The 26,109-nt window shown below is 57.0% G+C and overlaps 2 protein-coding genes and 2 non-coding genes across 5 annotated transcripts; all 4 read left to right on the top strand.

Moving 5' to 3' along the window:
* Positions 1-145: 145 nt before the first annotated feature.
* On the top strand, positions 146-4,687 carry VAMP2 (vesicle associated membrane protein 2). 2 transcript variants are annotated; one of them, XM_017850573.1, is made up of 5 exons: positions 146-271; positions 786-906; positions 1,389-1,547; positions 1,630-1,681; positions 4,058-4,687. In XM_017850573.1, coding segments are annotated over exons 1-5 (339 nt in total). In that variant the 5' UTR covers positions 146-269; the 3' UTR covers positions 4,063-4,687. The 2 variants fall into 2 exon arrangements, with proteins under 2 accessions (XP_017706062.1, XP_017706061.1); XM_017850572.1 differs by lacking the exon at positions 4,058-4,687 and adding an exon at positions 2,290-3,993.
* Positions 4,688-5,481: 794 nt separating this feature from the next.
* Positions 5,482-22,397, top strand: PER1 (period circadian regulator 1). The gene is given in 27 exon segments (XM_017850571.1): positions 5,482-6,546; positions 12,095-12,508; positions 12,623-12,721; positions 12,812-12,966; positions 13,060-13,181; positions 13,273-13,474; positions 13,626-13,677; positions 14,135-14,277; positions 14,661-14,739; positions 14,817-14,923; positions 15,093-15,246; positions 15,345-15,453; positions 15,542-15,673; positions 15,919-16,024; positions 16,156-16,327; positions 16,419-16,549; positions 16,775-16,954; positions 17,929-17,965; positions 17,967-18,169; positions 19,050-19,208; positions 19,211-19,270; positions 19,273-19,608; positions 19,611-19,654; positions 20,084-20,270; positions 20,460-20,649; positions 20,962-21,112; positions 21,512-22,397. Coding segments are annotated over 26 exon segments (3,864 nt in total). The 5' UTR covers positions 5,482-6,546; positions 12,095-12,233; the 3' UTR covers positions 21,791-22,397.
* Positions 22,398-23,331: 934 nt separating this feature from the next.
* TRNAT-AGU (transfer RNA threonine (anticodon AGU)) lies at positions 23,332-23,405 on the top strand. The gene has a single exon. It is a non-coding gene; the product is annotated as a tRNA-Thr (tRNA).
* Positions 23,406-23,848: 443 nt separating this feature from the next.
* TRNAS-CGA (transfer RNA serine (anticodon CGA)) lies at positions 23,849-23,930 on the top strand. The gene has a single exon. It is a non-coding gene; the product is annotated as a tRNA-Ser (tRNA).
* The last annotated feature ends 2,179 nt before the right edge of the window (positions 23,931-26,109 follow it).

The following is a 26,109-nucleotide window of genomic DNA, read 5'->3' as shown; positions in this document are numbered from 1 at the left end:
GGGGGTCCCGCGAGTGCCCAGAGAGCTGCCAGGGCACGGTGGCGCCAAACCCGCAGTCCCTCCCGGCACGACCCCAATCCCGCAGCGCCCCGCCCCCGCGGCCCAGCTCCCCACGCGTCGCCCGCGGCGCCCCGCCCCCGCCCGCAGTGCCCGGATGCGGGTGACGCGCGGCCGCCATCTTGCCGTCCCGGGCAGCCAGCGCCAGTCGGAGCCAGCGCGAGCCGCCGCCATCACTGCTGCTGCCAAGTCCTCCGCCCGCTGCCCCCGCCATGTGAGTCGGCCGCCCGCCACCCTCACCGCGCTTCCCTGCACCGGCCGCCACCTTTGGCAGCCGGCCGTGGGGAGTGCCCGGGGTCTCTCCCGCGTTCCCCGCGCCCCAGGGCCAGGCCCAAGCCGGTGACTGCGCGCGGGCGGCCGAGAAGCCCAGCGTCCCGGGCTGGCCGGCTAGAGCGATGGCCGCGGGAAGGAGCGGACCCTGTGTCCTCCTGCCCCGCCCTGCCCCTGTCACCGCGGCCGCCTGTCTTTTCGGGTCGACCCCGATCACATCTGTGAGGTCGCCCTCATTTGACAGGCGGGGAAACTGAGGCCGGGGGGAGGGGGGCCTCGCTCAAGGTCACGCAGCTCATCGGCGGCGAGGCTGGACCTGGACCAGGGCTTCCATCGGGTGGCCTTCCTCCCGAAAAGGAGGACTGGAGGGACGAGGATGGACAGGTGGATGGGCGGAGCCCTGGCTGCGGGGCCAAGAGGCTGCAGGCCCTGGGTCTTAATCCGTCCCTGCTCCTCAGGTCTGCTACCGCTGCCACGGCCCCCCCTGCCGCCCCGGCTGGGGAGGGTGGCCCCCCTGCACCCCCTCCAAATCTCACCAGTAACAGGAGACTGCAGCAGACCCAGGCCCAGGTGGATGAGGTGAGAGTAGGGGGAGTCAAAACAGTAGAAAGGACCCTGGGGGTTGGCGTTTAGGTGTAGTGGCCCGTGTTGGTTTGGGAGTGATGACACTTCACGCCTGTGGGTTTGCGGACAAAGATACCTTGCCCCATCCCTGTCTCCCTGTCAGCACGCACTTGGAAGGGTGCTGGGGTGTTAATCAGCTTTGCTAGCCTGGGGTGTGCCAGCCTAGGCAGGTGTGCTCTGGTGATGGACAGAGCGCCTGAGGCGCCATAGAGGGAGGGTGTTGCTATGATATCTGAGATGTCACCAGCATGCCCCTGATGTGTGCTCCTTGCATGTCCCCAGGTGTGCTAGGCATGTACTGTGTGTGTCCTTGGCATGTTAACCTGGCAGCATCAGGGTGCATGTTCCATGTGTGGCACGGTGGGCACATGTTTGAGGATTGCCCTCACTGAGGTGGGCCTTGGCACACCCCCCTGCCTCGTGGGCCCTTCTCCCAGGTGGTGGACATCATGAGGGTGAACGTGGACAAGGTCCTGGAGCGGGACCAGAAGCTGTCGGAGCTGGACGACCGTGCAGATGCACTCCAGGCAGGGGCCTCCCAGTTTGAAACAAGTGCAGCCAAGCTCAAGCGCAAATACTGGTGGAAAAACCTCAAGGTAAGGATGGGGACAGGAAGGAGGACTGGCGGGGAATGGGGTATCATAGTTAGTCTCGCTGATCCTCTCCTCTTACCCCCAGATGATGATCATCTTGGGAGTGATTTGCGCCATCATCCTCATCATCATCATAGGTGAGTAGGCTGGGAACGGCCGGGGCCCTTTCCCTGGAGAGGTTTCCCTAGTGGATTCTGGGTTTTGAAGGTCATTAATCTAGTTTTTACTCTTCAGCCAAAAACACATATAGCTGCTAATGGCAATTCTGATTCATCTAGAGCCAAAAACTTTGATGTTATTTAGCCTGCATTTTGCCTGGTTCTTGGCAGTTTTGTTAACATTTAGAAATAGGAAAGTTGGTGTATCCATTGAGGACCCTTTGGGCCTAAGAGCCCAGTCTGAGAGCCCTGGAATTGAGGAGTGGGAGGAAGGAAAGGCCCAGGGGCTTGAGACGTGACCAGGAAGCCAACCATCCCATTATTTGAGAGCTTGTGGTCTCAGAGCCTCAGGATTAGGGTATGTGGCCTCAAGGCCATACCATGGAACTGAAGGGACCTCAGAACCCACCTGTCTAACCCCTTGCTTTGTAGATAGAGAAACTGAGTCCAAGAGAGGGGTAGGGGTGCCAGCCAGCTGGGGAGTGGGGAGGATTGGAGCAGGGCCAGGCCTGACACACTGCTTTCTTTCTTTCTCTGTCTCTCCCTCCCCTCTCCCTCTTCCTCATCTTCTTCCCCTCTCTCCACAGTTTACTTCAGCACTTAAATCCCTGAGGAGTCTGCCCTGCCTAGAGAAGGGCCTTTCCCCCCACCCTCAGCCGTTCCTCCACCTCTCAGCCATATCTTTCAGCCCCCCCTTCCCTGGATCCGTGCGTGTGTGTATCCGTGTGTGTGTCCCCCTGTAAATAGCCAGCTGTTATTTATACATATATAATATTATATATATTTGGTCTGTTTGTAGTTTTATTACTAGAAGATTTTTCCGGTTGTCCTTAACACCCCTTCCTGAGGTTCCCTTCACCTCCTCTCTCTTGCCTTCCTTCCCTTTCCCTTTCTTCCTGCCTAGCCCCAAGTCCCTTCATTTGCATCTGCTATGCAATAGTCCCTCTCCTCTCCTTCTTCTTCCCTCAGATTTAGCTGATCCTTCTTCCCACCCTGGCCTTCCTTTCCTCTTCCCTCTCCTGGTCATGCTCCCTCTGCCCCGCCCTCAAAAAAGGCCACAAAAAACAAAAAGCACCTGTCCAGGCTTCCCTAGGTGCATCTTGTTTGCATCCATTGGGAGGCTCTGAGACTGGCCCCACTTGGTCCTAAGAATCCCAAGGTATTTGGGAGTGTCCAGCATGTTAATTAGCGTATCATTACATACTGCCATCCCTTTCCATTTCTTTTTGTTCCATCACTCTTCTCTCAACCGGTGTTTCTTTTTTTTACTGAGGAGTTAGTCCCCATTTGTCCTTGTATCACATTTTCATTTGCACGACATTACTTGCAGATGGTGGGGAGCCTGGGCTTTTGGGGGACCAGGCTGCTCTGTCCCCCAGCATTGCCTCCTCCTAGCTCTTCTAGTCCAGTTTGCCTCCCTTACCCTCATTTTCCAAACCTCTTGTACCCTCTCCCTCCCCCAGCTGGTATGTAAGTGTCTTGGAGTTCAGTATGTTATGATGGACCAATAATTCTGCCACTTGGGGATTCTCCCCACATTCCTGCTCCCCAGTTTTCATGTGGGGCACTCAACTGACATTCCCATGGAGTTTCCCTCCCATCTGCCTGATCCACCTCCTCCTCCCACCAGGAGAGTTGGGGGTTGGCCACAATTGATCTCTTTTGGGAGGGATGGCTACCAGTGTGTGGGGGGTCATCACTGCCTTGGGGAGGAGTGGGGCAGGGCAGAGAATCCCCCCAATTCTTGCCTGAAATCTCTGGCCTCACCCCTGCTGGGGACAGGACTGAAAACCCTCCTTCCCAATTTGGGGGGTGTTGCCCCCATCACTTCCCAGCTCCTCTGACTTCCCCCACCCCCAAATTTAGGGTGGGGTACTAGTCACTGCCAATGTGTGCATGGGACTTACTGGAGTATGGGGATGCTTGCCCCCCCTCTCCAGGGCTGTTGAGCCCAGAGAGAGCTGTCCTTTCATTGGGTGAAGTGATTGAGGAAGGGTCTATTGTCTTTTTAAATGGCACAATTTTAAGGGTCTGAGGGTACAGTCCCTTAACCTGCCACGGGAGGGGCCCCAAACTTTCTTCCTCCCACACTCGAGGTTTTCTGTGTGGAGGGGAGCAGGGATATCTAAGCTGTGGTGTGAAAGGGTAGGAGAGATGCTGGGGTGGGGTGCTGTGTTCTAGACCCATATTATCCCAGTGTCCCCTGCCCCCCTCTTCCCCCACCCCATGCCCCCAATTCTGTGGCGCATCCAGATTGTGAAAATGTACAATAAATGTGTAATGAGTAACCAGGTGTTGTCTGTTCTAAGATCTTTTTTATTTTTTCTTTTTTTTTTTTTTTTTTTTTGCGAGGAGAATAAGATCTTTTCTTAACCAATGGGAAGAATATTGGATCGGAAGGTTTACCAGGAAGGTTGAGAAGATACATTGGTCAAGGACTGGATTTGGCAAGAGGCCCTGACCTTGGGCAGGGCAAAATGTGATTCTCAAAGTGGCCACACGGGGGCAGTAGGAGTTGGTAATGGGAAGTGTCATAGCCAGCCCGCGTGTCTCTAAGCCCCTTGAGCCCTACGGTCTAGAGTTCCCAGGTTTCGTTTCCCTTTCCTGGGGCATGTTCCTGCTGTTGGACTCCTTTCTACTCGATTTAACTTCTAGATGCTCTGCAGTGGCTCCCGTGCAGCAGTAGATTAAGTCATTGGCCACTTCTGTGAAGCATCTCTTCCCCTCTGTGCCTAACCCAGTGCCAGCGCTCGGATGGGGTTAGTAAATACTGGTTTAAATAGGCTCAGAGAGAGACAGCTGAGTATGTCGTGGAGCTGCCGGTAGACGGCCTACTACCTCTGTATTCTGTTGTATGACTCGTGACTTTAGACCCCACACTGAACTGCCACAGCCTGTAGGTCCAGGAGGCCTCAGATGTGGCATCTTACTATCCCTTTCCCCAGGTGCTTCAACAATGAGTTGCTGGCCACAGTGGCTCACGCCAGTAATCCCAGCCATTTGGGAGGCTGAGGTCAGGAGTTCAAGACCAGGCTAGCCAACATAGTGAAACCGTGTCTCTACTAAAAATACACACAAAAAATTAGTCGGGTGTGGTGGCGGGCACCTGTAATCCCAGCTACTGGGGAGGCTAAGGCAGAGAACTGCTTGAACCTGGGAGGTGGAGGTTGCAGTGAGCCGAGATCACCCCACTGCACTCCAGCCTGGGTGACAGAAGGAGACTCTGTCTCAAAACACAAACAAAAAAATCCACTTAACACGATGCTGAACAAATGGGAGTATATTTTAGGTAGGGCGCGGTGGCTCACGCCTGTAATCCTAGCACTTTGGGAGGCTGAGGCAGGCAGATCACTTGAGGTCAGGAGTTCGAGACCAGCCTTGCCAACATGGTGAAATCTCATCTCTACTAAAAATACAAAAAATTAGGCGTGGTGGCACGTGCCTGTAATCCCAGCTACTTGGGAGGCCGAGGCAGGAGAATCGCCACCGCGTCCAGCCTTTTTTCGTTTGTTTGTTTTGAGACAGTCTCGCTCTGTCACCCAGGCTGGAGTGCAGTGGTGCAATCTCGGCTCACTGCAACCTCTGCCTTCTGGGTTTAAGCAATTCTCTTGCCTCAGCCTCCTGAGTAGCTGGGATTAGAGCTACCTACCACCATGCCTGGCTAATTTTTGTGGTTTTGTTTTTTTTTTTTTAGTAGAGACAGAGTTTTACCATATTGGCCAGGCTGGTCTCGAACTCCTGACCTCAAGTGATCCACCCACCTCAGCCTGCCAAAGTGCTGGGGTTACAGGCGTGAGCCACTGTGATTCTTATATTAGGTACACAATCATTACCCGAATGTCCAACTTGAAGTCTTACTATATGCCAGGCAGTGCTCAGGATTTCGCACTTCAACTCAAATCCCTTCCAGGTTTAAGAGTTCCCATCGGCCCTGTAAGTTAAAACTTGAATTTGGGTTCAAGTTTTAGCCTTGTTACTGACTAGCGTGTTACAGGCAAACAGATTATGTAACCTCTCTGGATCTCAGTCTCATTTGTGAGGCGCGGGGAGTACGTAAGCCGCCTCAGAGTTTGTGAGAAGCGCCTGGCCTGGCCCGCAGAAAACAATCAGGAAGAGGCGCTCTCATCTTCATCGTCACCAACACACCATGCTGAGATCTGAAGACCGCTTCACCCTAATGCTCTGACCTTCCAGCTTCGGGGAGCCTCGGGGACCCAGGGCCGGAACCCCAGCGCCGGATCCCCCCTTGTCATGCCCGGGTCTCTGTACAAAGTGCGCCTTATACTGTGCCACCGCTCACGTCTGCCCCTGCGTGCAGGTCACGCTCGCTGCGCCTGCGCAGATTTAGCAGCCGTGGTTAAGCGTGTCGTCAAGGAAAATCCCCAGCTTCTGGGTAAACAAGCTGCCGCGTGAGACCGCCGGCACGTGTACCCTACAGCTCCGAGACCTCTCAGCCTATGAGAAAGCTTGGAGAGCAGGCCTGGCGCTGACGTCACCAATCTTGGCAGGTCGGGGGTTATTTCCTCAGCCAATAAAAACCTCAGAGGTGTGGAGGGCGTGGCTTCCGGTCAGGCTTCCAATCGCCGCGTTGGGGCGGCCCCTCTCGCACGCGTATCTCTCCCGCCCCCGTTGGCCTGCTGACCAATGAGAAGACGATGGCGGCCGGAGGCGCCAATGGCGGCTGTGCGGGGGCCGACGACTGCACGCGGCACGGGGCATGGGTCGGCGCCCCTAAGCCAATAAGCGTGGGGGGCGTGGCAGCCCGGCCCGTGGGCGGGTTTGGAGGAGCCAGCGTAATGCTAGAAGTCCTAGAAGAAATTTGGAGTGTGCGTGCGCGCCGAGCGGTGAGTGCCCGGGGATGGGGGAGAGATGCTGGGCGGTCGATGTGGACTTTTGCGGGGTGGTGTGGTCGGTTGGGAAGGTGTTAAATAGAGTGTGTGTGTGGGATCATGCAAATACGTGATAGCTGCAGTGGGAGCTCTGATGGTTGTGGAGAGTAGGGACCACGAACTCAGGTCTAGAGGGACGGGGTGGGAGTTAGTGACATCAGATCCCTCGCCCCCTAGAGTCCCTGGACACTTGACTGCCCGGGGGGAAGGGCTCGGAAGCCTTCTGCGACCTGAGGGAGCTCCCTTTCAGATCGGGACTGAAGGAGCCCCTGCTCCCAGGGAGGTACCGGAACGGGACCCTTGAGAGCTGATGGAGAATGTTTCAGTGGCTGCTGTTTGGGTGGTCGTCTTAAACACTTGAAAGAGGCAGAGGTTCGGAGACTGGAGGGATGCCCTGGTAGGGCAAATCGGAGGGTACCAAAGGGTTGGCATGCTGATATGAGAAAGGATGGTGTGATAATTTGTGAGACCCAGAGCCAGTCACATTACGGCTCCGCGTGTCTTTCTCATGTTAAACGGAAGGGTTTAGGCCTCAGAGTCGTCCTTGAGAATAGACGTGGGGTAGCAACTATTGAGTTCTGAGAGGAGTGATAAGGTTGGGGTTTGTGCAGATTGGCTGTGCACGTCTTCCTGAGCCACTGGAGGTGGGGAGGCACCAACAGAGTGTTTTGATATCTGTCTGTACAAACAACCAGACCAGGCGTCTGGTAAAGTTGGCCTGACATAAGGTAGAAAAGTGAGGAAGTGGGCTTCGTAGGAAATCATTGGGGCTGGTGGCTGCTAGGGTGATCTCAAGCACTTTGGGAGCCTGGGAAAATGGGCTATGATGTTAAGTGTGTGGGGAGTGCAAACAGTGTCTTGGGACCAGGCCTAAGGCAGAGAAAGGGGTTGGATGGAGTCTGTGTTCCTGGCACCAAGCTTAGAATTGGCTGGATATTTGAGAGGCCAGGTTTGCCAGTGCTGGAATGCAGCTTACAGGTTGGTTAACACCTCACAGGTTCCTGAAGGGTAAGAAACCAGAATGACAAGCCATTATTAGAGTTCAGATTTTTGAATCCTGGGCTCCATTTGTTAAGAGCTTGAGACCATGTTATGAGGCACTGGACAAGTTTAGTAACTTCTGTGCCTTAGTTATCGCCCCGGGAATAGGGGTCATGAAACCTATCTCACGGGGTTGTTCTGGGGATGAAATAATGTAAAGTGCTTAGCATAATGCCTGGGTCATGGTGAGAGATTTATGTGCCTGCTGTGGCTGGGAACTAGTCTCACATTCTCAAGTTTTTCTGCAAGTTTTGATGGTGTCCCATTTCTCTCTTCCTGGCTCTTCTGGTCTTCAGGCAGCAGTCCAAATTCCCTCATTCCTCCCTTCTAGCCCTCTCCCAGGATCCAGGCCCCAGACTGGGCCACTTGCTCTGTCCCAGTTTGATTTTCTCATCCTAGGCCCCTTCTCCTCCCTGTCCCCCCCGCATCCGCCGCCCGCCCCGCTGCCATAATAACAGATTCAGGCTCTGAAGGAGGGCTTCTGGAAGGGAGAAAAAGGTGCGTATTCTCTCCCAGAGTCTGGGCCTCCAGCTTCTCCGCCCTGGGTCTTTGGTACCAGGCCAGCAGATGTGTACAGTTTGGGAGAGAGGAAAAGCCAGAGCTGCAGGAACAAGCTGAGGAGCGGGCAGATGGGAGTCCTGAAAAGAGAGCCAGGCGTGGTGGCGGGGAGGTGTGGGGAGGGGGCCCCTTTCCTCCTAATCCTCTCTCCAGGAATCCCTGGCTTTGGGACAGGACGGCTGTCGTTTGGTTGGGGGAGGCGCCCAGGCCGGGTGCATGTCCTGGGCCACCAGCCAAGAGAACATGATGTTCCCAAGTGCGCTGGCCGCCGCCCTCTCGGGCTGGCCGCCTCCCAAACCGCTGCCTCTCCAGTCTCTCCAGCCTCCCTGCCCCACATTCCCCGGCAGCCTCGCCCCGCCCCCTTCTTCCGCTTTGACGTCACCGCTGTCTCCCGCCCCCTCGCCTCCATTGACGGCAGCAGGGCCTGGTTACTGTGGGGACGGTGAAGCAGGACAACAAGAGCCTTGGGAGCAAGCGGGGGCTGCTGGAGGGCTGGAGCCTTTTGTGTATGCAAAAGACAGATAGGGAGATGGAGGCGGGAGAGCAAGGACTGCCTAGGTCAGGGGGGATCACACCTAAATCCCCGAGGGGGGAGAAAAACTGTGTTTTCAGGGAAGAGGTGTCTGCAAATGAGACAAGGCCAAGGCCACAGTATGAGTTGGGGTGGGGAGGATCATTTTCAGGGAGAGGAGACTGAGAATCCAGCCTCCTGAATTTTTTTTTTTTTTTTTTTTTTTTAGTAGAGAGAGGGTTTCTCCATGTTGGTCAGGCTGGTCTCGAACTCCCGAACTCAGGTGATCTGCCTGTCTCAGCCTCCCAAAGTGCTGGGATTACAGGCGTGAGCCACCACGCCCGGCCTCCAGGCTCGTGAATCTTTGTTTTCCTGTTTCGATTTTTCTGGGTTAATTTATAACACACTCTTGTCCCAGCTTTTCCACAGAGCCCTCCCCTTCACCCTCCCCTCATTGTTCAGGAAAGTTTAGGCCACGTGACAGTGAGGGGAGTGCCCCCACAATGATTATGTCAGCAGCTGCTTGGAGTCCTGTTCATCTACTACCCACGTTTCCAGGGAGCCCTGCGAGGAACTACTCATCACGGTCCTGGATGGAGGGGGCTGTGTAATTGCAGTTCTCCTGGGCCCAGACTAACATTTTATTGCTTGCAAATCGTTCCCCTGTTCTCTTTCTAGGACTGCTCCCCTCTTTAAAAGAATTAGAATTCCCAGCCCCCTTTCTCCTGTTTACACTCTTTCTCCACCTCCCCAACCTATCCTTGTTTAAAAAAAAAAAAAAAAAATCATGTTATCGTGTTTATCGATCACTTGCCATGTGTCAGGTCCTGGCCTGGGCTCTGGGGAATACGGTGAATGAGACAGATGACGTTCCGGCTGGGCCCCTGGAGTTTGGCTTTCTGTTTTCCAAGCAGTGGAAATACGAAGCCCTTGCCACCCCACCTTTCTCTGTCTAGGGCCTCTTCTCTCTGCCATCCCCTTGGTCCCTCTGTAGTTCTGGCTTCCTGGCCCCCACTTTTGGGGCAGCCCTAACTGTGGGTGGCTGCATTCTCTGGAGGGAAGTACTAGACACCACGTAGGCTGCCCGGAGACCTTTTCTCTGAGTGGCCATAGAAGCACCTGCCATTGTTTCTCTTCACAGCCACTATTGGCTCTGGTCGCTCCTTCCATTGTCCGCATCTTTCCTCCACCCACTCACCCACCAATCACACGTGGGTCCTTAACGGTCCTCTCCCACGATTTGAAGTGTCAGAGGAAGTGCTTCGGTTAAAGGGCTTCATTATGTAGAACGAAGGTTGGGAAGGAACAAGGTTGGGACAGGAACCCAGGAGAGGCCCAGCCAGGTTTCTGTCTGTCCCCTCCTCTCAAGGACCACCCATCTCATCCAGCTTGGCCTAACTCCCAGCGCCATTCCTTTTCCCCACCACTGGAAGGGCGAAGATGCCAAGATGTTGTGTTCTGCAAGGCTAGTGCGTTCAGAAAGTAGGCAAGTCTTGAGCACCTACTCTGGCCCGGGTTTTTTCCCTAAAGAGGCGCAGCGTACCTCCCTCTCTCCTCCCTTCCATTATTCACTGTGCAAGCGTCCTGCGCCCATTGGCTGGGCGGTGTCTGAGGCTCTTCAGCCCAGCACCAGCACCCAGGTCCACGTGCGCCCGTGTGTGTGACACAGCCCTGACCTTAGTGGAGGCCACTAGCCAATCAGGTGCCGGGAAGAGATCCCCAGCCAATCGGGGGCGGGGCCTGCGGCTCCGTCGGCAAGAGGCCAATGAGGGGGCAGTGCCCGGCATTATGCAACCCGCCTCCCCGCCCGGTGGAGCTTCCACTCGGCTGCGGGCTGGAGCGGCTGGAGCGGCGGCGGGCAGGCGGGCCGAGGACACTCCCGCGACCAGGTAGGCATCTCTGCGGCCATCCTGGGGCCATCCTGGGGCCGATCTCCGTCACTGAGCCGGACCGCTGCCACTTCCAATCTGATGGGCTACTTTTGGCCCAGCCAGTCAGAGGGCACACTGTTGTCCTTACCGCTACCCACCCTCTCCCCGCCCCCAGGGACCGAAGTGCTCCTGGAAATCTTGCACCGGGAGTCTGCACTCCTGACCCACTCACCTTACCTCCAGCTTGGTCCCCACCTCCCTGTCCCATCTTGCCCAGCCCCACAGCCGACTCAGCGGGCATGCCCCGGTGTTCTTGCTTGTTACTCGAGGGGCCCCAGGTTTGCCCCGGTACCAGGACCCCATTAGGCTTTCGGCGCTCCCCGTGTGTCTGCTCTCCAGTCCCTGGCCCTGCGCCGCCTGTGATGTCAGCCCACTTCGGACTGGAACATCCCGTTCCCAGCGCTAGTTCCTGCTGTTGGCCACAACCTTCCCTTTTCGCCTGGCGCTGAGAAAATGCTCGGTCGTGGGGGTGTGGTTAGACGGGGAGTAGGGGAAGAACGATCTGTTGGCTGTTGTGCCTCTTCTGCCCAAGACTTGGGGTGGGGGTCTGGCCAGAAAAGTAGGGGACTGAGGAGAGAGGATCCTCGGGTCCTTGACGATGGCAGTTTGCCGGCTTCGGTCCTCGCGGTGGGGAAGCAGCGCAGGGACTAAAGAAGGAAAGGCTGTGTTGTCTTGAGCAGAATGACTGGGATCCAGGCGACAGTCAGGTTAAGGGGCTTTTGCGCCGAGGGCGGTGGCCGTCGTGTTTCGTCCTAGAGAAGCCAGAACAACCCTGGAATCCTAATAGGCCGTCCCACTTCCTGCGGCCACTGAGCCATCCTGGGACTGGGGATATGTAAGGGATGCGTGACCCCCGGCCGCACCCACCAGTGTGAGAGAGGGCCGTTCCCCCACTTCCGCCGGGAAATGGGGGAGGGGTCGCTCCTCCTGCCCTCCTGTGGTCCCTCCAGCAACCGCTGAGCTCAGCAGCTGACGTCTGTTTCCCTGGCGACCGTGGCGGCGGCGGAAGCGCGTGGTGGGGCCGCGCACGTCGGCGCGCATGTGCAGCGGGGGTGGCACCGCCCCCGGATAAAATTAGCCTGGAAGCCTAAATATAGGAGGCGACCAGCTCACCCCCTGCTCCGAGGCCTTAGAGGCCCAGGCAGAGTGGAGACCTAATGGGAACTTGGGAATGGGAAGTGTCCAGGTTTTTGCCGACAGCCGTAGTTATCGACTGCTCAGGCCAGGGTGGCAGGGGATGTGAAGGAAGGCTCCAGAGAACTTTCTCCCACTTGCAGCCCCCCAAGGGGGTTTCCCCTAAGGGGAAACATCCTGACTCCCCATTGGAAGCCCCAGGCCTGGGTCCCACTCCCATCAGTCCTGCATGAGGCCAGGCAGGGGAAAGTCTGAGTGAAGCCAACAGGTGCTCTGGAGTTAACAAACCGGCTTTCTGCAAGCTCTACTTCCTGGTTTTCCTCTCCAGGTACTGGCTGTGATCGAACTTGTCAACCCGCAGAGACTTCAATCTTCCACCTTACTCCCTCAGCCAGGCCTCCAGGCCCCCCCGTGCATCCGTGGTGGCCTCATCACCTTCTCTGTTCTGTTCTTCCCATGGCCCAGACATGAGTGGCCCCCTAGAAGGGGCTGATGGGGGAGGGGACCCCAGGCCTGGGGAATCATTTTGTCCTGGGGGGGTCTCATCCCCTGGGCCCCCACAGCACCGGCCTTGCCCAGGCCCCAGCCTGGCCGATGACACCGATGCCAACAGCAATGGTTCAAGTGGCAATGAGTCCAATGGGCATGAATCCAGGGGTGCATCTCAGCGGAGCTCACACAGCTCCTCCTCAGGCAATGGCAAGGACTCAGCCCTGCTGGAGACCACTGAGAGCAGCAAGAGGTACGTATGGCTGTGTATGTTGGGTCTAGGAGTGGTCTTGTGAGCAGGCAGAGCTGGGTGACAGGCCTCACACTGCTGGCCCTACCTGTAACTGGGCCTGTTGCTGTCTCCTAGCACAAACTCTCAGAGCCCATCCCCACCTAGCAGTTCCATTGCCTACAGCCTCCTGAGTGCCAGCTCAGAGCAGGACAACCCGTCCACCAGTGGCTGCAGGTACGTCGAGTGAGGCTGGAGGAGAGGTCTGGGGGCCCAGGCCACATTCTGGGACTAATGTCTTTATCTCTTTCCCTGTGGGCCCCGCAGCAGTGAACAGTCAGCCCGGGCGAGGACCCAGAAGGAACTCATGACAGCACTTCGAGAGCTCAAGCTTCGACTGCCACCAGAGCGCCGGGGCAAGGGCCGCTCTGGGACCCTGGCCACGCTGCAGTACGCACTGGCCTGTGTCAAGCAGGTGCAGGGTAAGTGGTATGTCCCAAGAGGGAATGGCCAGGACCTGGGTTCCTGTGTTGAGGCAGCCTCCTTACTGAATGCTCACTGCCTCCACCCTGCAGCCAACCAGGAATACTACCAACAGTGGAGCCTGGAGGAGGGCGAGCCTTGCTCCATGGACATGTCCACCTATACCCTGGAGGAGCTGGAGCACATCACGTCTGAGTACACGCTTCGTAACCAGGTCAGCGGCCGCCTGGCCTCTCCATCCCGATGCACCCCTACCCCTTCTCCCGCGGCTCTTGAATCTGCTCTTGCTCTCCCCTTCCTGCCAGGATACCTTCTCAGTGGCTGTCTCCTTCCTGACGGGCCGAATCGTCTACATTTCGGAGCAGGCAGCTGTCCTGCTGCGTTGCAAGCGGGACGTGTTCCGGGGTACCCGCTTCTCCGAGCTCCTGGCTCCCCAGGATGTGGGAGTCTTCTATGGTTCCACTGCTCCATCTCGCCTGCCCACCTGGGGTACAGGGGCCTCAGCAGGTAAGGTGCCCAAGCACTGTGAGGAGGCATGAGCAGTCCCAGGAAGTTCCTGCTGTGAGGGGCCAGGGGACCCAGATTTTCCCTTAGTGGGTTCTTTGCAGCCTAGGGAAGGGGCGGGAGGCTGTGCTCACTCCTCTCGTGTCTGTCTCAGGTTCAGGCCTCAGGGACTTTACCCAGGAGAAGTCTGTCTTCTGTCGTATCAGGTAGGTGAGGGGAGGTGGAGAAGATCTCTGCTTCCTTTTTTGTTTGTTTGTTGTTTTTTGAAAGGGAGTCTCACTCTGTCGCCCAGGCTGGAGTGCAGTGGCATGATCTCGGCTCACTGCAACCTCCGCCTCCCAGGTTCAAGCGATTCTCCTGCCTCAGCCTCCCAAGTAGCTAGGATTACAGGCGCCGCCACACCTAGCTAATTTTTGTATTTTTAGTAGAGACGGGGTTTCACCATGTTGGCCAGGCTGGTCTTGAACTCCTGACCTCAGGTGATCCGCCTGCCTTGGCCTCTCAAAGTGCTGGGATTAAAGGCGCGAGCCACTGTGCCCGGCCTACCTCTGCCTCTTTCTGCTCCCTTCTCAGGGTCTTTGCTGTTGTGTGCTGTGATCTTGTGGTTGGAAGAATGGGTGGCTCTCTGTTGAAAGTCCCTAATGCTCCTCTCTCCTTTGCTAGAGGAGGTCCTGACCGGGATCCAGGGCCTCGGTACCAGCCATTCCGCCTAACCCCGTATGTGACCAAGATCCGGGTCTCAGATGGGGCCCCTGCGCAGCCGTGCTGCCTGCTGATTGCAGAGCGCATCCACTCGGGTTACGAAGGTGAGCAGGTCTGGGCCCTGGCCTGGTGGGGGCTGGGAGGAAGGACATTTCCTCATGGTCAGGCATGAATTTGGGAGGCTTAGCCAGACCCTTTGAATTTTGGAACAAGAAAAGCTTTTGTAAAGATGAGGATTTGAGCTCCTTGTAGAGGTAGAGTTGAAGAAGATCGCTGAGTTAGAGGAGGGCAGAGAAGAATGCCTTGCTTGCTCTCAGTCGTGTTACTGGTACAGGGCATAGGATTGGCCCAGACCATCTTTGGGCCCATAGTGCCCAGGGCAGAGCTGTGTGGCAGACCGTCAGCCAGCCTGGGCCCAGGGAGAGTGGAGGGCTGAGGAGTTGGGCATTCTGGACGAAACCCAGTGACCACACTTTCTGTGCCTCAGCTCCCCGGATACCCCCTGACAAGAGGATTTTCACTACACGGCACACACCCAGCTGCCTCTTCCAGGATGTGGATGAAAGGTGAGGATAGGACCTAGAGGAGAGGAGGGCAGCCAGGGCTGAGGCCACAGCCACTCTGATGCCTCCTTCCCATTCAGGGCTGCCCCCCTGCTGGGCTACCTGCCCCAGGACCTCCTGGGGGCCCCAGTGCTCCTGTTCCTGCACCCTGAGGACCGACCCCTCATGCTGGCTATCCACAAGAAGAGTGAGTTCCTCTTGCCCTGCTCACCCTTCCCACTGCCCCGGGCTTTTGAATGGCTGCCCTTCTGGTTGGGTCTCTTGGTGCCTTGGTCTCCTGGATCTCCAGTGCCATGGCCTCCCCCTTACTCAGCTCTCCCTCCCTTTGACCCCTCCTCCTCTCCCACTTCCATCAGTCCTGCAGTTAGCGGGCCAGCCCTTTGACCACTCCCCTATCCGCTTCTGTGCCCGCAACGGGGAGTATGTCACCATGGACACCAGTTGGGCTGGCTTTGTGCATCCCTGGAGCCGCAAGGTAGCCTTCGTGTTGGGCCGCCACAAAGTACGCACGTAAGTGGGCCATGTCCCAGAGCTGGCGTTGGGGATAGGGCAGTGTGGTGGGGGACAGGACTGGGCCAGGGCTGGACTCACTCTTCCCCACCCTACAGGGCCCCGCTGAATGAGGATGTGTTCACTCCCCCGGCCCCCAGCCCAGCTCCAACCCTGGACACTGATATCCAGGAGCTGTCAGAGCAGATCCACCGCCTCCTGCTACAGGTGAGAGTAGTGGAGAGGAAGCGTGGGCGGTGAGGAAGGGGGTGGGAAGTGGGATCAAGCCATCTAACTTGCCCTCTCCCTGCTGCAGCCCGTGCACAGCCCCAGCCCCACAGGACTCTGTGGAGTCGGCCCCGTGACATCCCCAGGCCCTCTCCATAGCCCTGGCTCCTCCAGTGATAGCAACGGGGGTGATGCAGAGGGGCCTGGGCCTCCTGCACCAGTGAGTGACCTGCTCCCACCTCACTCTCTAATCGCCCTTTCCCCTCTCCTCCTCGGAACCAGCACTCCCAGTCCCAGAGTCTTGCCCGATCCCCCTTTGCCCTGTCCTTCCTGCCATTTCCTTCTTACCCTGCTCTCATCAAGGCGTCTGTGCCTCCCCACTGGTACCTTCTTGTTTTATTGTGCCCTTGGCCCCTGACACTGGCCACACCCCCTGCTTCTGTTCACTGTGGTGCTGTCCTGCAGGTGACTTTCCAGCAGATCTGTAAGGATGTGCATCTGGTGAAGCACCAGGGCCAGCAGCTTTTTATTGAGTCTCGGGCCCGGCCTCAGCCCCGGCCTCGCCTCCCTGGTGAGTTGGTGACAACGTATGGGTGAGGAGACAGACCTGGGGGGTCCCCTGACCTTCACCCCCAACCCATTTGCTGTTTCTTTCCATGTGAGCTTGAGAAGACTGTTTTCCTCTTTCTCTCTTTGCCCCAGCTACAGGCACATTCAAGGCCAGGGCCCTTCCCTGCCAATCCCCAGACCCAGAGCTAGAGACGGGTTCTGCTCCCATCCCGGCCCCACTAGCCTTGGCCCCTGAGGAGGCCGAGAGGAAAGAAGCCTCCAGCTGCTCCTACCAACAGATCAATTGCCTGGACAGCATCCTCAGGTAAGGTCTGCCAGGCATCTTCTCCACCTCGGGCTCCACCCCTGCCCACCCCAAGCCCTGCTTTGATGCCCTCTGCTGTGTCCATCACCAGGTACCTGGAGAGCTGCAACCTGCCCAGCACCACTAAGCGTAAATGTGCCTCCTCCTCCTCTTACACCACCTCCTCAGCCTCTGACGATGGCAAGCAGAGGACAGGTCCAGTCCCTGTGGGGACCAAGAAAGGTACAGACCCAGTGCACCCTGCTCCCACTGCCCCGTCCTGGCCTGGTGGCCCTGTGTCTTTTCCCTTCTGCTTCTGGGCCCTCTTGCTGTGCCCTGCCCTCCTCCTCAGCCTCCTGGTCTCCAGACTGTTCCCTACCACCATCCCCTTCCCCTTTTCCCTGGGATCCTCTCTCCTGACTTCCCAGTGGGGGTGGGGATGGTAACTGGCACCATCTTTCTGCACAGATCCGCCGTCAGCAGTGCTGTCTGGGGAGGGGGCCACCCCACGGAAGGAGCCAGTGGTGGGAGGCACCCTGAGCCCGCTCGCCCTGGCCAATAAGGCGGAGAGCGTGGTGTCCGTCACCAGTCAGTGTAGCTTCAGCTCCACCATCGTCCATGTGGGAGACAAGAAGCCCCCGGAGTCGGGTATGGGCGTGGAGCTGGGGGGCAGTGCTTGGGCTCCACCAGTCTCCCAGCTAGAGCTCCCTCCTGCCTTTCCCCTCCCTTCCAGCCCCTGATGGAGAGAAGGAGGCCTCCCTTGACGTGGGGCTTGGGGCTGCTGCTTCTTGCTCTCCCCTCCCTGCCAGGCTTCTCGGCTTTGCCCTTCCCCTGTTCTGCTTCTTGTGTTACTGTCAGTTGAAACACAAAGCCTGGGGTAGGGGTTTGCCCTGAGGTGCTGACCACAGAGGGTCTGAAGGTGAGGAAAATTAAAGCTCCCTGAAGGGTCTTTGGATATGGACCTTGAAAATGTGTGAGGGGCTGGGCATGGTGGCTCAGGCCTGTAATCCCAGCACTTTGGGAGGCTGAGGTAGGAGGATCACCTGAGATCAGGAGCTTGAAATCAGCCTGGGCATCATGGTGAAACTCTGTCTCTACTAAAAATGCAAAAATTAGCCAGGTGTGGTGGCACGCGCCTATAGTTCCAGCTACTTGGGAGGCTGAGGCAGGAGAATCGCTTGAACCCAGGAGCTGGTGGTTGCAGTGAGCCGCGATTGCATCCCTGCACTCCAGCCTGCGAGAAAGAGCGAGACTCTGTCTCAAAAAAAAAAAAAAAAAAAAAAAAAAAAGAAAGAAACAATGTGTGAGGGAAAGCCAAGGGGTGGGCTGCTCTTCCAACGAGAGTGGTGAGGGGTCATCCCAGTAGAGTTCCTGGAGGGGAGTGGCCAGTGGAGGGACCTGAGTATCTATCGTCTCTTCTTCTGGGCCAGCTTTGCATGGAGAGGAGGACCCAGGGCCAGCCCTTGGCAGAGAGGTGACCAAGAAATGTACATGGGGACCAGGCTCGGCTGTGGGGCAGAGCCACCAGGGGTTGGCTAGGCTATCGGACAGGGAGGGTGTGGTATGGATTTGTTGACTCCTGAGGTGATTCTGATGACCTTTCTGTATCTCACCTTCCTCAGACATCATCATGATGGAGGACCTGCCTGGCCTAGCCCCGGCCCAGCCCCAGCCCAGCCCCCAGCCCCACAGTAGCCCCTGACCCAGCCCCAGATGCCTACCGTCCAGTGGGGCTGACCAAGGCCGTGCTGTCCCTGCACACACAGAAGGAAGAGCAAGCCTTCCTCAGCCGCTTCCGAGACCTGGGCAGGCTGCGTGGACTCGACAGCTCTTCCACGGCGCCCTCAGCCCTTGGCGAGCGAGGTAGCCACCTGGGGCCTGCCGGAGCCTGCCCTTTGCCCAGTCTAGGACTGGACTGTCAGGGGGTGGATCTTAAGGGAGGTGTTTCTGCTCCAGGGACCCAGGAGCTGGTGGTTTCCACCACCAGGCCCTGCCTAGGGACAGGCCCCTCGCTAGCTTCTCCCCACTAGGCCGGGGTTCCGGGCTGCAGCCAGAGGAGGGCAGCCTGGGGGGATGGCACTGGGACGGGCAGGCGGAAGTGCTGTGCTCCAGGTAGGCGACTTCAGGCCTAGCCTGGGGGCAGGGGCAGGAAGTATGCCCACTTGGGAGTCAGTTGTCACTGATGAAGAGACATGCATAGACTCTGGGCCAACTCTGGGTGGGGTCTGGGCTTCAAGGGCAGGTGGAAGGCAGCCCCTCCAGGTGCCTGAGGGAGACCCCCTGCAGGCAGACGCAGGACTCAGGACTGGGCTTTCCAGCCCCCCTCTTCACTCCATCGCAAGCCAGGCAGAACACGGCCTGGATGGGCAGGAGGAACGCCTATGCTGGCAGCGCCCGCAGGAGTTTGGCGGATGGACCAGAGCCACCTGTCCATGTGTCCATGGACGCACCCTGCCTCCTCCATCTGCCAGCGTGCCTCCATCTTCCGCACACCCCCAGCTCGACCCCTCTTGTAACCTCTCCCTGGCCTTGTTCTTTTCTCAATAAATCCCCTTGTCCCTGGCTCCTGTGATTCTTCCCTGAAGGTGCCCCACTTCCTGAGCCTCCCATTCTGTGTGGGTTGAGAAGCTGTCTCTGGAGCCTTGGCCTGCCCTCTCTCTGGTCAGAGTTGTCACGGGAGTGTGCATAGCAGGGGCACTAACCCCAGGTTCAGGCCCTCGCTAACCCTAGTCTTCTCCCACAGGCTACCACCACGGCCCCACACCTCCAAGCCGCCGACACCACTGCCGATCCAAAGCCAAGCGCTCACGCCACCACCAGAACCCTCGGGCTGAAGCGCCCTGCTATGTCTCCCACCCCTCACCTGTGCCACCCTCCACCCCCTGGCCTGCCCCACCAGCCACTACCCCTTCCCAGCAGTTGTCCAGCCCTACCCTCTCCCAGTGTTCTCCCCTCGAGGAGGCCCCAGCCTCTTCCCCCTGCTCCCACATCTGTGCCCCCGGCTGCTTTCCCCACCCCTCTGGTGACCCCAATGGTGGCCTTGGTGCTCCCTAACTATCTGTTCCCAACCCCATCCAGCTATCCTTACGGGGCACCCCAGACCCCTGCTGAAGGGCCTCCCACTCCTGCCTCGCACTCCCCTTCTCCATCCTTGCCCGCCCTCCCCTCAAGCCCTCCTTGCCGCCCGGACTCTCCACTATTCAACTCAAGATGCAGCTCTCCACTCCAGCTCAATCTGCTGCAGCTCGAGGAGCTCCCCGTGCTGAGGGGCCGCTGGTGCAGGGGCCCTGGGAGCAGTGCTGGGCCCCACCTCCCAGTAAGGAGGCTGCTGAGCCAGAAGCCAGACTGGTGAGCACTGATCCCTGCATCCGCCCGCCAGCCCCACCCCAGCCCCGCCCCTCTGCTACCCTATGCTGCCTGCTGCCTCTGCCAGGCCAGTGTGTCAGCCTCCAGGAGGTGGAGGGAGACCCCAGCTGAATTTCTGAATGAGGCAGAAATTGGCTAACTCCTCATTGAAGGGACAGTCCTGTCTGTCTGACAGGTGGTGAGGACATCTCAGGAACTTCTGAGGGAGTATCTGCCACTTGGAAAGGGTCTGGCCTCACATCCCCACTCTTAGCCAGCTTGCTTCTCTCTCATCCTGGCCCTACTGTCACGAAGTGGGGAGCAGAGACCACTGGGGTTGGATGTGCCTCTCCCCACAACCAGTGAGAGCAGTTGAAGGGAGGCGTAGGTGCTGACCCCTTCATCCCTCTTTGCCCCCCTCCCCTCCTCCAGGTGGAGGTCACTGAGTCCTCCAATCAGGACGCACTTTCCGGCTCCAGCGACCTGCTGGAACTGCTGCTGCAAGAGGACTCGCGCTCCGGCACAGGCTCTGCAGCCTCGGGCTCCTTGGGCTCTGGCTTGGGCTCTGGGTCTGGTTCAGGCTCCCATGAGGGGGGCAGCACCTCAGCCAGCATCACTCGTGAGTGCCCCGCCTCCAACACCTCCCAGGGTAGGGCAGTGACTGGGGAGCCGGGAGCCCAGGCCCCATCTTGGTGGAGCTTCCTAAGGCCACTGGGATGGACATGTGGCCTTTGAGGGAGGCCTTGTGAGGCCCCCAGAGTGGGCATGCAGCCAGCCTGACTCCATTGGTCTGTCCCCCACTTCTCAGGCAGCAGCCAGAGCAGCCACACAAGCAAATACTTTGGCAGCATTGACTCTTCCGAGGCTGAGGCTGGGGCTGCTCGGGGCGGGGCTGAGCCGGGGGACCAGGTGATCAAGTACGTGCTCCAGGATCCCATTTGGCTGCTCATGGCCAATGCTGACCAGCGCGTCATGATGACTTACCAGGTACCCTCCAGGTGAGGCATTTCAGAGGCATTCTTGGCCTTCCTTTCAGAGGTAGTGGGGGGGCAGTTTTCTTTTCTGGGACTAGCTCTGTCCTGGATAGGATAGATGGTTCCTGTCCTTCTCCCTGCCCCTTGGATCTCTGTTACTAGTTCCTCCCAGGAGGAGAGCAGGTTTCCTGGTCTTGGGAGCCTTGACCTCCCCTAGCCCTGATTTAGGGGAGGAGCATGAGGTGGGAGTTGTGGTAGAGGAAGGATGCCAGCTTCACAGGTCCTGGTCCGGGTCCTGAATCGCAGCCTCTGCCTTCTGAACCCCTTCTCGGGCAGGGACATGACCTCTGTGCTGAAGGAGGATCGGGAGCGGCTCCGAGCCATGCAGAAGCAGCAGCCTCGGTTTTCTGAGGACCAGCGGCGGGAACTGGGCGCTGTGCACTCCTGGGTCCGGAAGGGCCAACTGCCTCGGGCTCTTGATGTGATGGTAAGAGAAGCCTGGGACAGGGGTAGAAAAAAAGAATTGAGCTTGTCAAGTTCAAGGGATCGAGGCCAAGAGCTGATCTCAATATCCTTGGATCACTAATTCTGAAGACTGTTGATTCCACTGAATTTGCTGTGGATTATTATTAAGCCGCATGAGTCTTTGCAGAACTTTTCTCAGCCTATCCTATGCTAACGTGCATTATGACTCTCCTGTAACGGCATCTGGGTAGAGGGCACAAGGCACCTTCCAACCTTGTTGGACCGCAGGTGCATGTATGTGGACTGGTGCTTCTCGGGAGTACATTTCGGGAAGCACAGTGGGCTGGGGGTGGGAAGCTGGGCTGACAGGTTAGCAGTGAGGACCCTCTCTGACTCCCTCATGTCCATTTCTCTTACCAAGGCCTGTGTGGACTGTGGGAGCAGCACCCAAGATCCTGGTCACCCTGATGACCCACTCTTCTCAGAGCTGGGTGGACTGGGGCTGGAGCCCATGGAAGAGGGTGGAGGCGAGCAGGGCAGCAGCGGTGGCGGCAGTGGTGAGGGTGAGGGCTGCGAGGAGGCCCGGGCCCAAGGTGGGGCCAAGGCCTCAAGCTCTCAGGACTTGGCCATGGAGGAGGAGAAAGAAGGCAGGAGCTCAGCCAGTCCAGCCTTACCCACAGCAGGAAACGGCATGAGCTAGACTCCATTCTGGGACCATCTCCAGGAGTCCACAAGATGCTTTCTTCTCCTATGTCCCAATTCTCAGAACTCAGATGTGGCTGGACCAACCAGTGGGAAACTGCCCCAGCTTCTCCCACCATAGGGGGCCGGACCCCCATCACCAGCCCAGGATCCAGGGGCTGCCTCTGGCCTCGTAGGGAGCAGAGAGCAGAACTCCGCAGCCTAGCCCAGCCTAGCCCAGAGGAGTGTCACCTCCCACCTTTGGAGAGGAATCTTTGCCTCCCCTGGACAGAGTTGCTGACAGGCTGTTGAAGTGGCCTCTCCATATCCCAGCTGAGCCTGAATCCGACTCCTGAGGGTTGGGGCTGCACTTAATTTATCGGGGAGACAGCTGTCTCTCTCACCTCCTCCCCAGATGGGAGGAGAGCCTGAGGCCCAAGCAGGACCTGGGGGATCCAGCCCCTAGCTGCTCGGGGGTGGGGGAGGTTGGTGGACCATGGGGTCCCTGGTGCTGCCCCTCAGGTGGGACCCAGGTGTTCTCAGCTGTACCCTCTGCCGATGGCATTTGTGTTTTTGATATTTGTGTCTGTTACTACTTTTTTAATACAAAAAGATAAAAACGGCCAGGACTTCGTGGAATGAAGTTTGGGGTTGGGGTGAGGGGAGCGCGTCGAGGAGAGGCTCAGCCCTGCTTCCGGGAAGGTTGTAGTGAGGGTGCACAGGGCCATCCCCTGAAGACCCCCATCCTCTCCCCCCATCCTGTCCAGGTGAGGGCCCTGCTGAGCCTACTACATCCACGCCCAGCTCTGACTCTGCTGTCCCCTCTAGCATGGCCTCAGCTGGGTTTACCCTGGGAAGGAGAGATGAGAGGCACGTGTGGTCAAGGGCTTGGGTGAGCTCCAGCCCAGGTCACAAGTGGCCGAGGCAGAGGAAGCCCGCTTAACCCCGTCGTGCCTTGAGGTATTCGAGGGTGTTTGTCTTCCTTGGCTTCCTTTTTTAAATAAAAAAAGACGGAATTTCACTCTGTCACCCAGCTGGAGTGCAATGACGCCATTTCGGCTCACTGCAACCTGCGTCTCCTGGGTTCAAGCGATTCTCCTGCCTCAGCCTCCCGAGTAGCTGGGATTATAGTGTCCACCACCACGCCTGGCTTATTTTGTATTTTTAGTAGAGAGGGGGTTTCACCATTGTTCAGTCTGGACGCAAACTCCTGACCTCAGGTGATCTGCCCGCCTCGGCCTCGCAAAGTGCTGGGGTTACAGGCGTGAGCCACCGTGCCCAGCCTTCCTTGGCTGCTTGGTCACCGCACAGAGAGGGCCCCTCAGCAGGTCAGTCTAGGTAGCTAAGGGACACATGGAGTCATGTGCTCACTCATGGCCCCAAAGGTTTGGAAGAATGGAGGAGCAAAGCATGAACTCTCTGGCTCAGAACCTGAAAAGGAAGAGGTAGCTTAGGAAGGGATGAGTTGCTGAAGAACGGCTGCAGACACTTACTTACTGATTAGCACTTACTGTCACCCGCTAACAGTTGATTTATCTTAAGGCGCACTTACTCTGCCCCGGCGCTGTGGCTTAGCTGGTTAAAGCGCCTGTCTAGTAAACAGGAGATCCTGGGTTCGAATCCCAGCGGTGCCTGAGGTGGTGGGAAGTGATATATTATTGCTGCAAGTGCACTTCTCCACTTTCAAAGTGCCTTTCTGTGTGGTTCTTCTTACAAGTCAATCCGTCTTTGGGCCTCCGTTCCCCTGCACTTTTAGTGTGTATTGGAAGCTACAGATTCTCACTTCGCTTTCATGAAGTAGCACGAAGTAGGCACCTCAGGGACTGTCCTCAAGGGTATGGAAGACAGGGCTCGGATTTGGGCCCGTTTTGTTTCCATCCTATGCTCGGGTAGGAGAGGGAGAATGGGAAAGCTGCCACTCCAACGGGGCAGCTGACGGCTGCTGGAGAGAAGGCATGGTCTGCGCCACCGAGCCGAGGCACACAAACGCTGGCGTCTCGAGGCGCAGGGGTGGAGCCGGCTGGAGGCGGGCGTGTTGATAGGCAGCTATAGTTGCGCAGGGCCGAGCCCGCACGCGGCTGTGATGGCCGAGTGGTTAAGGCGTTGGACTCGAAATCCAATGGGGTCTCCCCGCGCAGGTTCGAATCCTGCTCACAGCGTGAGTACTTTTGGTAATAGGTATCTCGGTCCCTGGAGAAGGAAAAAGCAGTTTGTTTTCTAGTTCTTTCCTTGGAGACTCTCCCGCGTTATTCTGAGAATCTCAGGGACTCGGCCGTCAGGGTCCAGCCCGCGAGCGCCCTCTTGCGAATCTCATACTCCTGTCGACCTGCAAAAGCCTTTTTACTGCCAATTTCACTTCCTAACGCCACCACGCTCAGGTGGCTCCTTAGGGCTACTCAGCAATCGTTACTTCCCCCCAATTCATTCACTCTCCTACTCTCCTATGCCACTGCTTAATTCCTACCCTTACCTCAAACTGCGAATCCCTTCTTCATCCTCCCTCAGCTTCTATTTCCTGATTCACTGAGAAAATAAAGCATTCCGGAGTTTCCCATCAACATTCACATCGCACCTACCTACCTACCTACCTACCTACCTACCTACCTACCTAGTTGAGTCTGTGACCACATACTCTTCTTTTCCCTCATTATTGTAGATGAATGCTTCCACCTAAAGCCAACCCCTACTTTTACTAGATTTCCCATCCCCCCGGCCCACTCAAGCAAGGACACTGCTCTTTTTCCTATACCATCAAATTTTCCCTCTCAGCCGGGCGCAGTGGCTCACGCATGTAATCTCAGCACTTTGGGAGGCTTGGCGAGTGGATCACTTGAGGTCAGGAGTCCGAGACCAGTGAAACCCCATCTCTACTAAAAATACAAAATTAGCAGGGCGTGGTGGCTGGCGCACGCCTGTATTCCCACCTACTCGGGAGACTGAGGCAGGAGAAGCACTTGAATCCGGGAGGCGAAGGTTGCAGTGAGCTGAGATCACGCCATTGCACTCCAGCCTGGGTAACAATAGCAAAACTCCATCTCAAAAAAAAAAAAAAAATCCCTCTGTCCTTGATTTTTCTCATTAGCCTACAAACACTAATTTATCCCAGTTTAGAAGCAAGCCAACAAAAGCTATCTTGACCCCACACGCCCGTCCAGCTACCACTCAATTTCTCTACTCCCTTCTACAGCAAACAGAACAAGTTATCCAATTCCATCTTCCCACTCTCCTTTGGACGCTTTCTAATCATGTGTCCCCCGCCCCCATCAAAGTTGCCGTTGTTAAGGTTGCCGAATGACCATCACATTGCTAAATCTAGTGACCATTACTTAGCTGCAGTTGATGCCGATGCTTACTCTTCCATTAGAAACACTCTTCGTAGGCCGGGCGCGGTGGCTCAAGCCTGTAATCCCAGCACTTTGGGAGGCCTAAGACGGGCGGATCACGAGGTCAGGAGATTCAAGACCATCCTGGCTAACACGGTGAAACCCCGTCTCTACTAAAAAATACAAAAAACTAGCCGGGCGAGGTGGCGGGCGCCTGTAGTCCCAGCTACTTGGGAGGCTGAGGCAGGAGAATGGAGTGAACCCGGGAGGCGGAGCTTGCAGTGAGCTGAGATCCGGCCACTGCACTCCAGCCCGGGCGACAGAGCGAGACTCCGTCTCAAAAAAGAAAAAAAGAAAAACAAAAAACACTCTTCGCTTGCCTTCTAGGACGCTGCGCCCTTCTGATATTCCTTCTACTTCATCAGTAGTAGAAGCTTATTCTCAGACTTCTTTGCTGGTTCCTCACTTTCTGGATCTCTAAATGTTGAACTGTTCCCAACGCTCAATTTTCCAACCTCTTCTCTATCTGTACCCACTACCTTGGTCATTTCCAGTTTCGTGGCTTTACATATCAGGTAATAGATTCATACATCCTAGATTTTCATCTCCAGCTCCAGAACTCTTCCCTGAATTACAGATGCTTATATATTATTGCCCACATACCACCTACACTTGGAAACCTAATACAGATCACAAACTTAAAATGTGCAAACCAAGGCCTGGCGCGGTGGCTCGTACCTGTAATCCCAGCACTTTGGGAGGCCGAGGCGGGCGGATCACCTGAGGTCGGAAGTTCCAGACTAGCCTGACCAACAGGGAGAAACCCGTCTCTACTAAAAATAGAAACGTAGCCGGGCGTCGTGGCAAATGCCTATAATCCCAGCTACTGGGTAGGCTGAGGCAGGAGAATCACTTGAACCTGGCAGAGGTTGCGGTGAGCCGAGATCGGGCCGTTGCGCTCCAGCCTGGGCAAAAAGGGTGAAACTCCGTCTCAAAACAAAAAACAAAAAACAAC

The sequence above is a fragment of the Rhinopithecus bieti genome, unplaced genomic scaffold, assembly GCF_001698545.2.
Source record: "Rhinopithecus bieti isolate Rb0 unplaced genomic scaffold, ASM169854v2 scaffold_32008, whole genome shotgun sequence".
Classification (NCBI taxonomy): domain Eukaryota; kingdom Metazoa; phylum Chordata; class Mammalia; order Primates; family Cercopithecidae; genus Rhinopithecus; species Rhinopithecus bieti.
Note: the sequence above shows the minus strand (reverse complement) of the source record. Positions and strands in the feature narration are given on the sequence as shown.

Coding starts and splice junctions, on each gene's coding strand:
- VAMP2 (XM_017850572.1), top strand. Junction 907..1,388: donor CCCAGGCCCAGGTGGATGAG/GTGAGAGTAGGG, acceptor CCCTTCTCCCAG/GTGGTGGACATCATGAGGGT. Junction 1,548..1,629: donor ACTGGTGGAAAAACCTCAAG/GTAAGGATGGGG, acceptor TCTTACCCCCAG/ATGATGATCATCTTGGGAGT.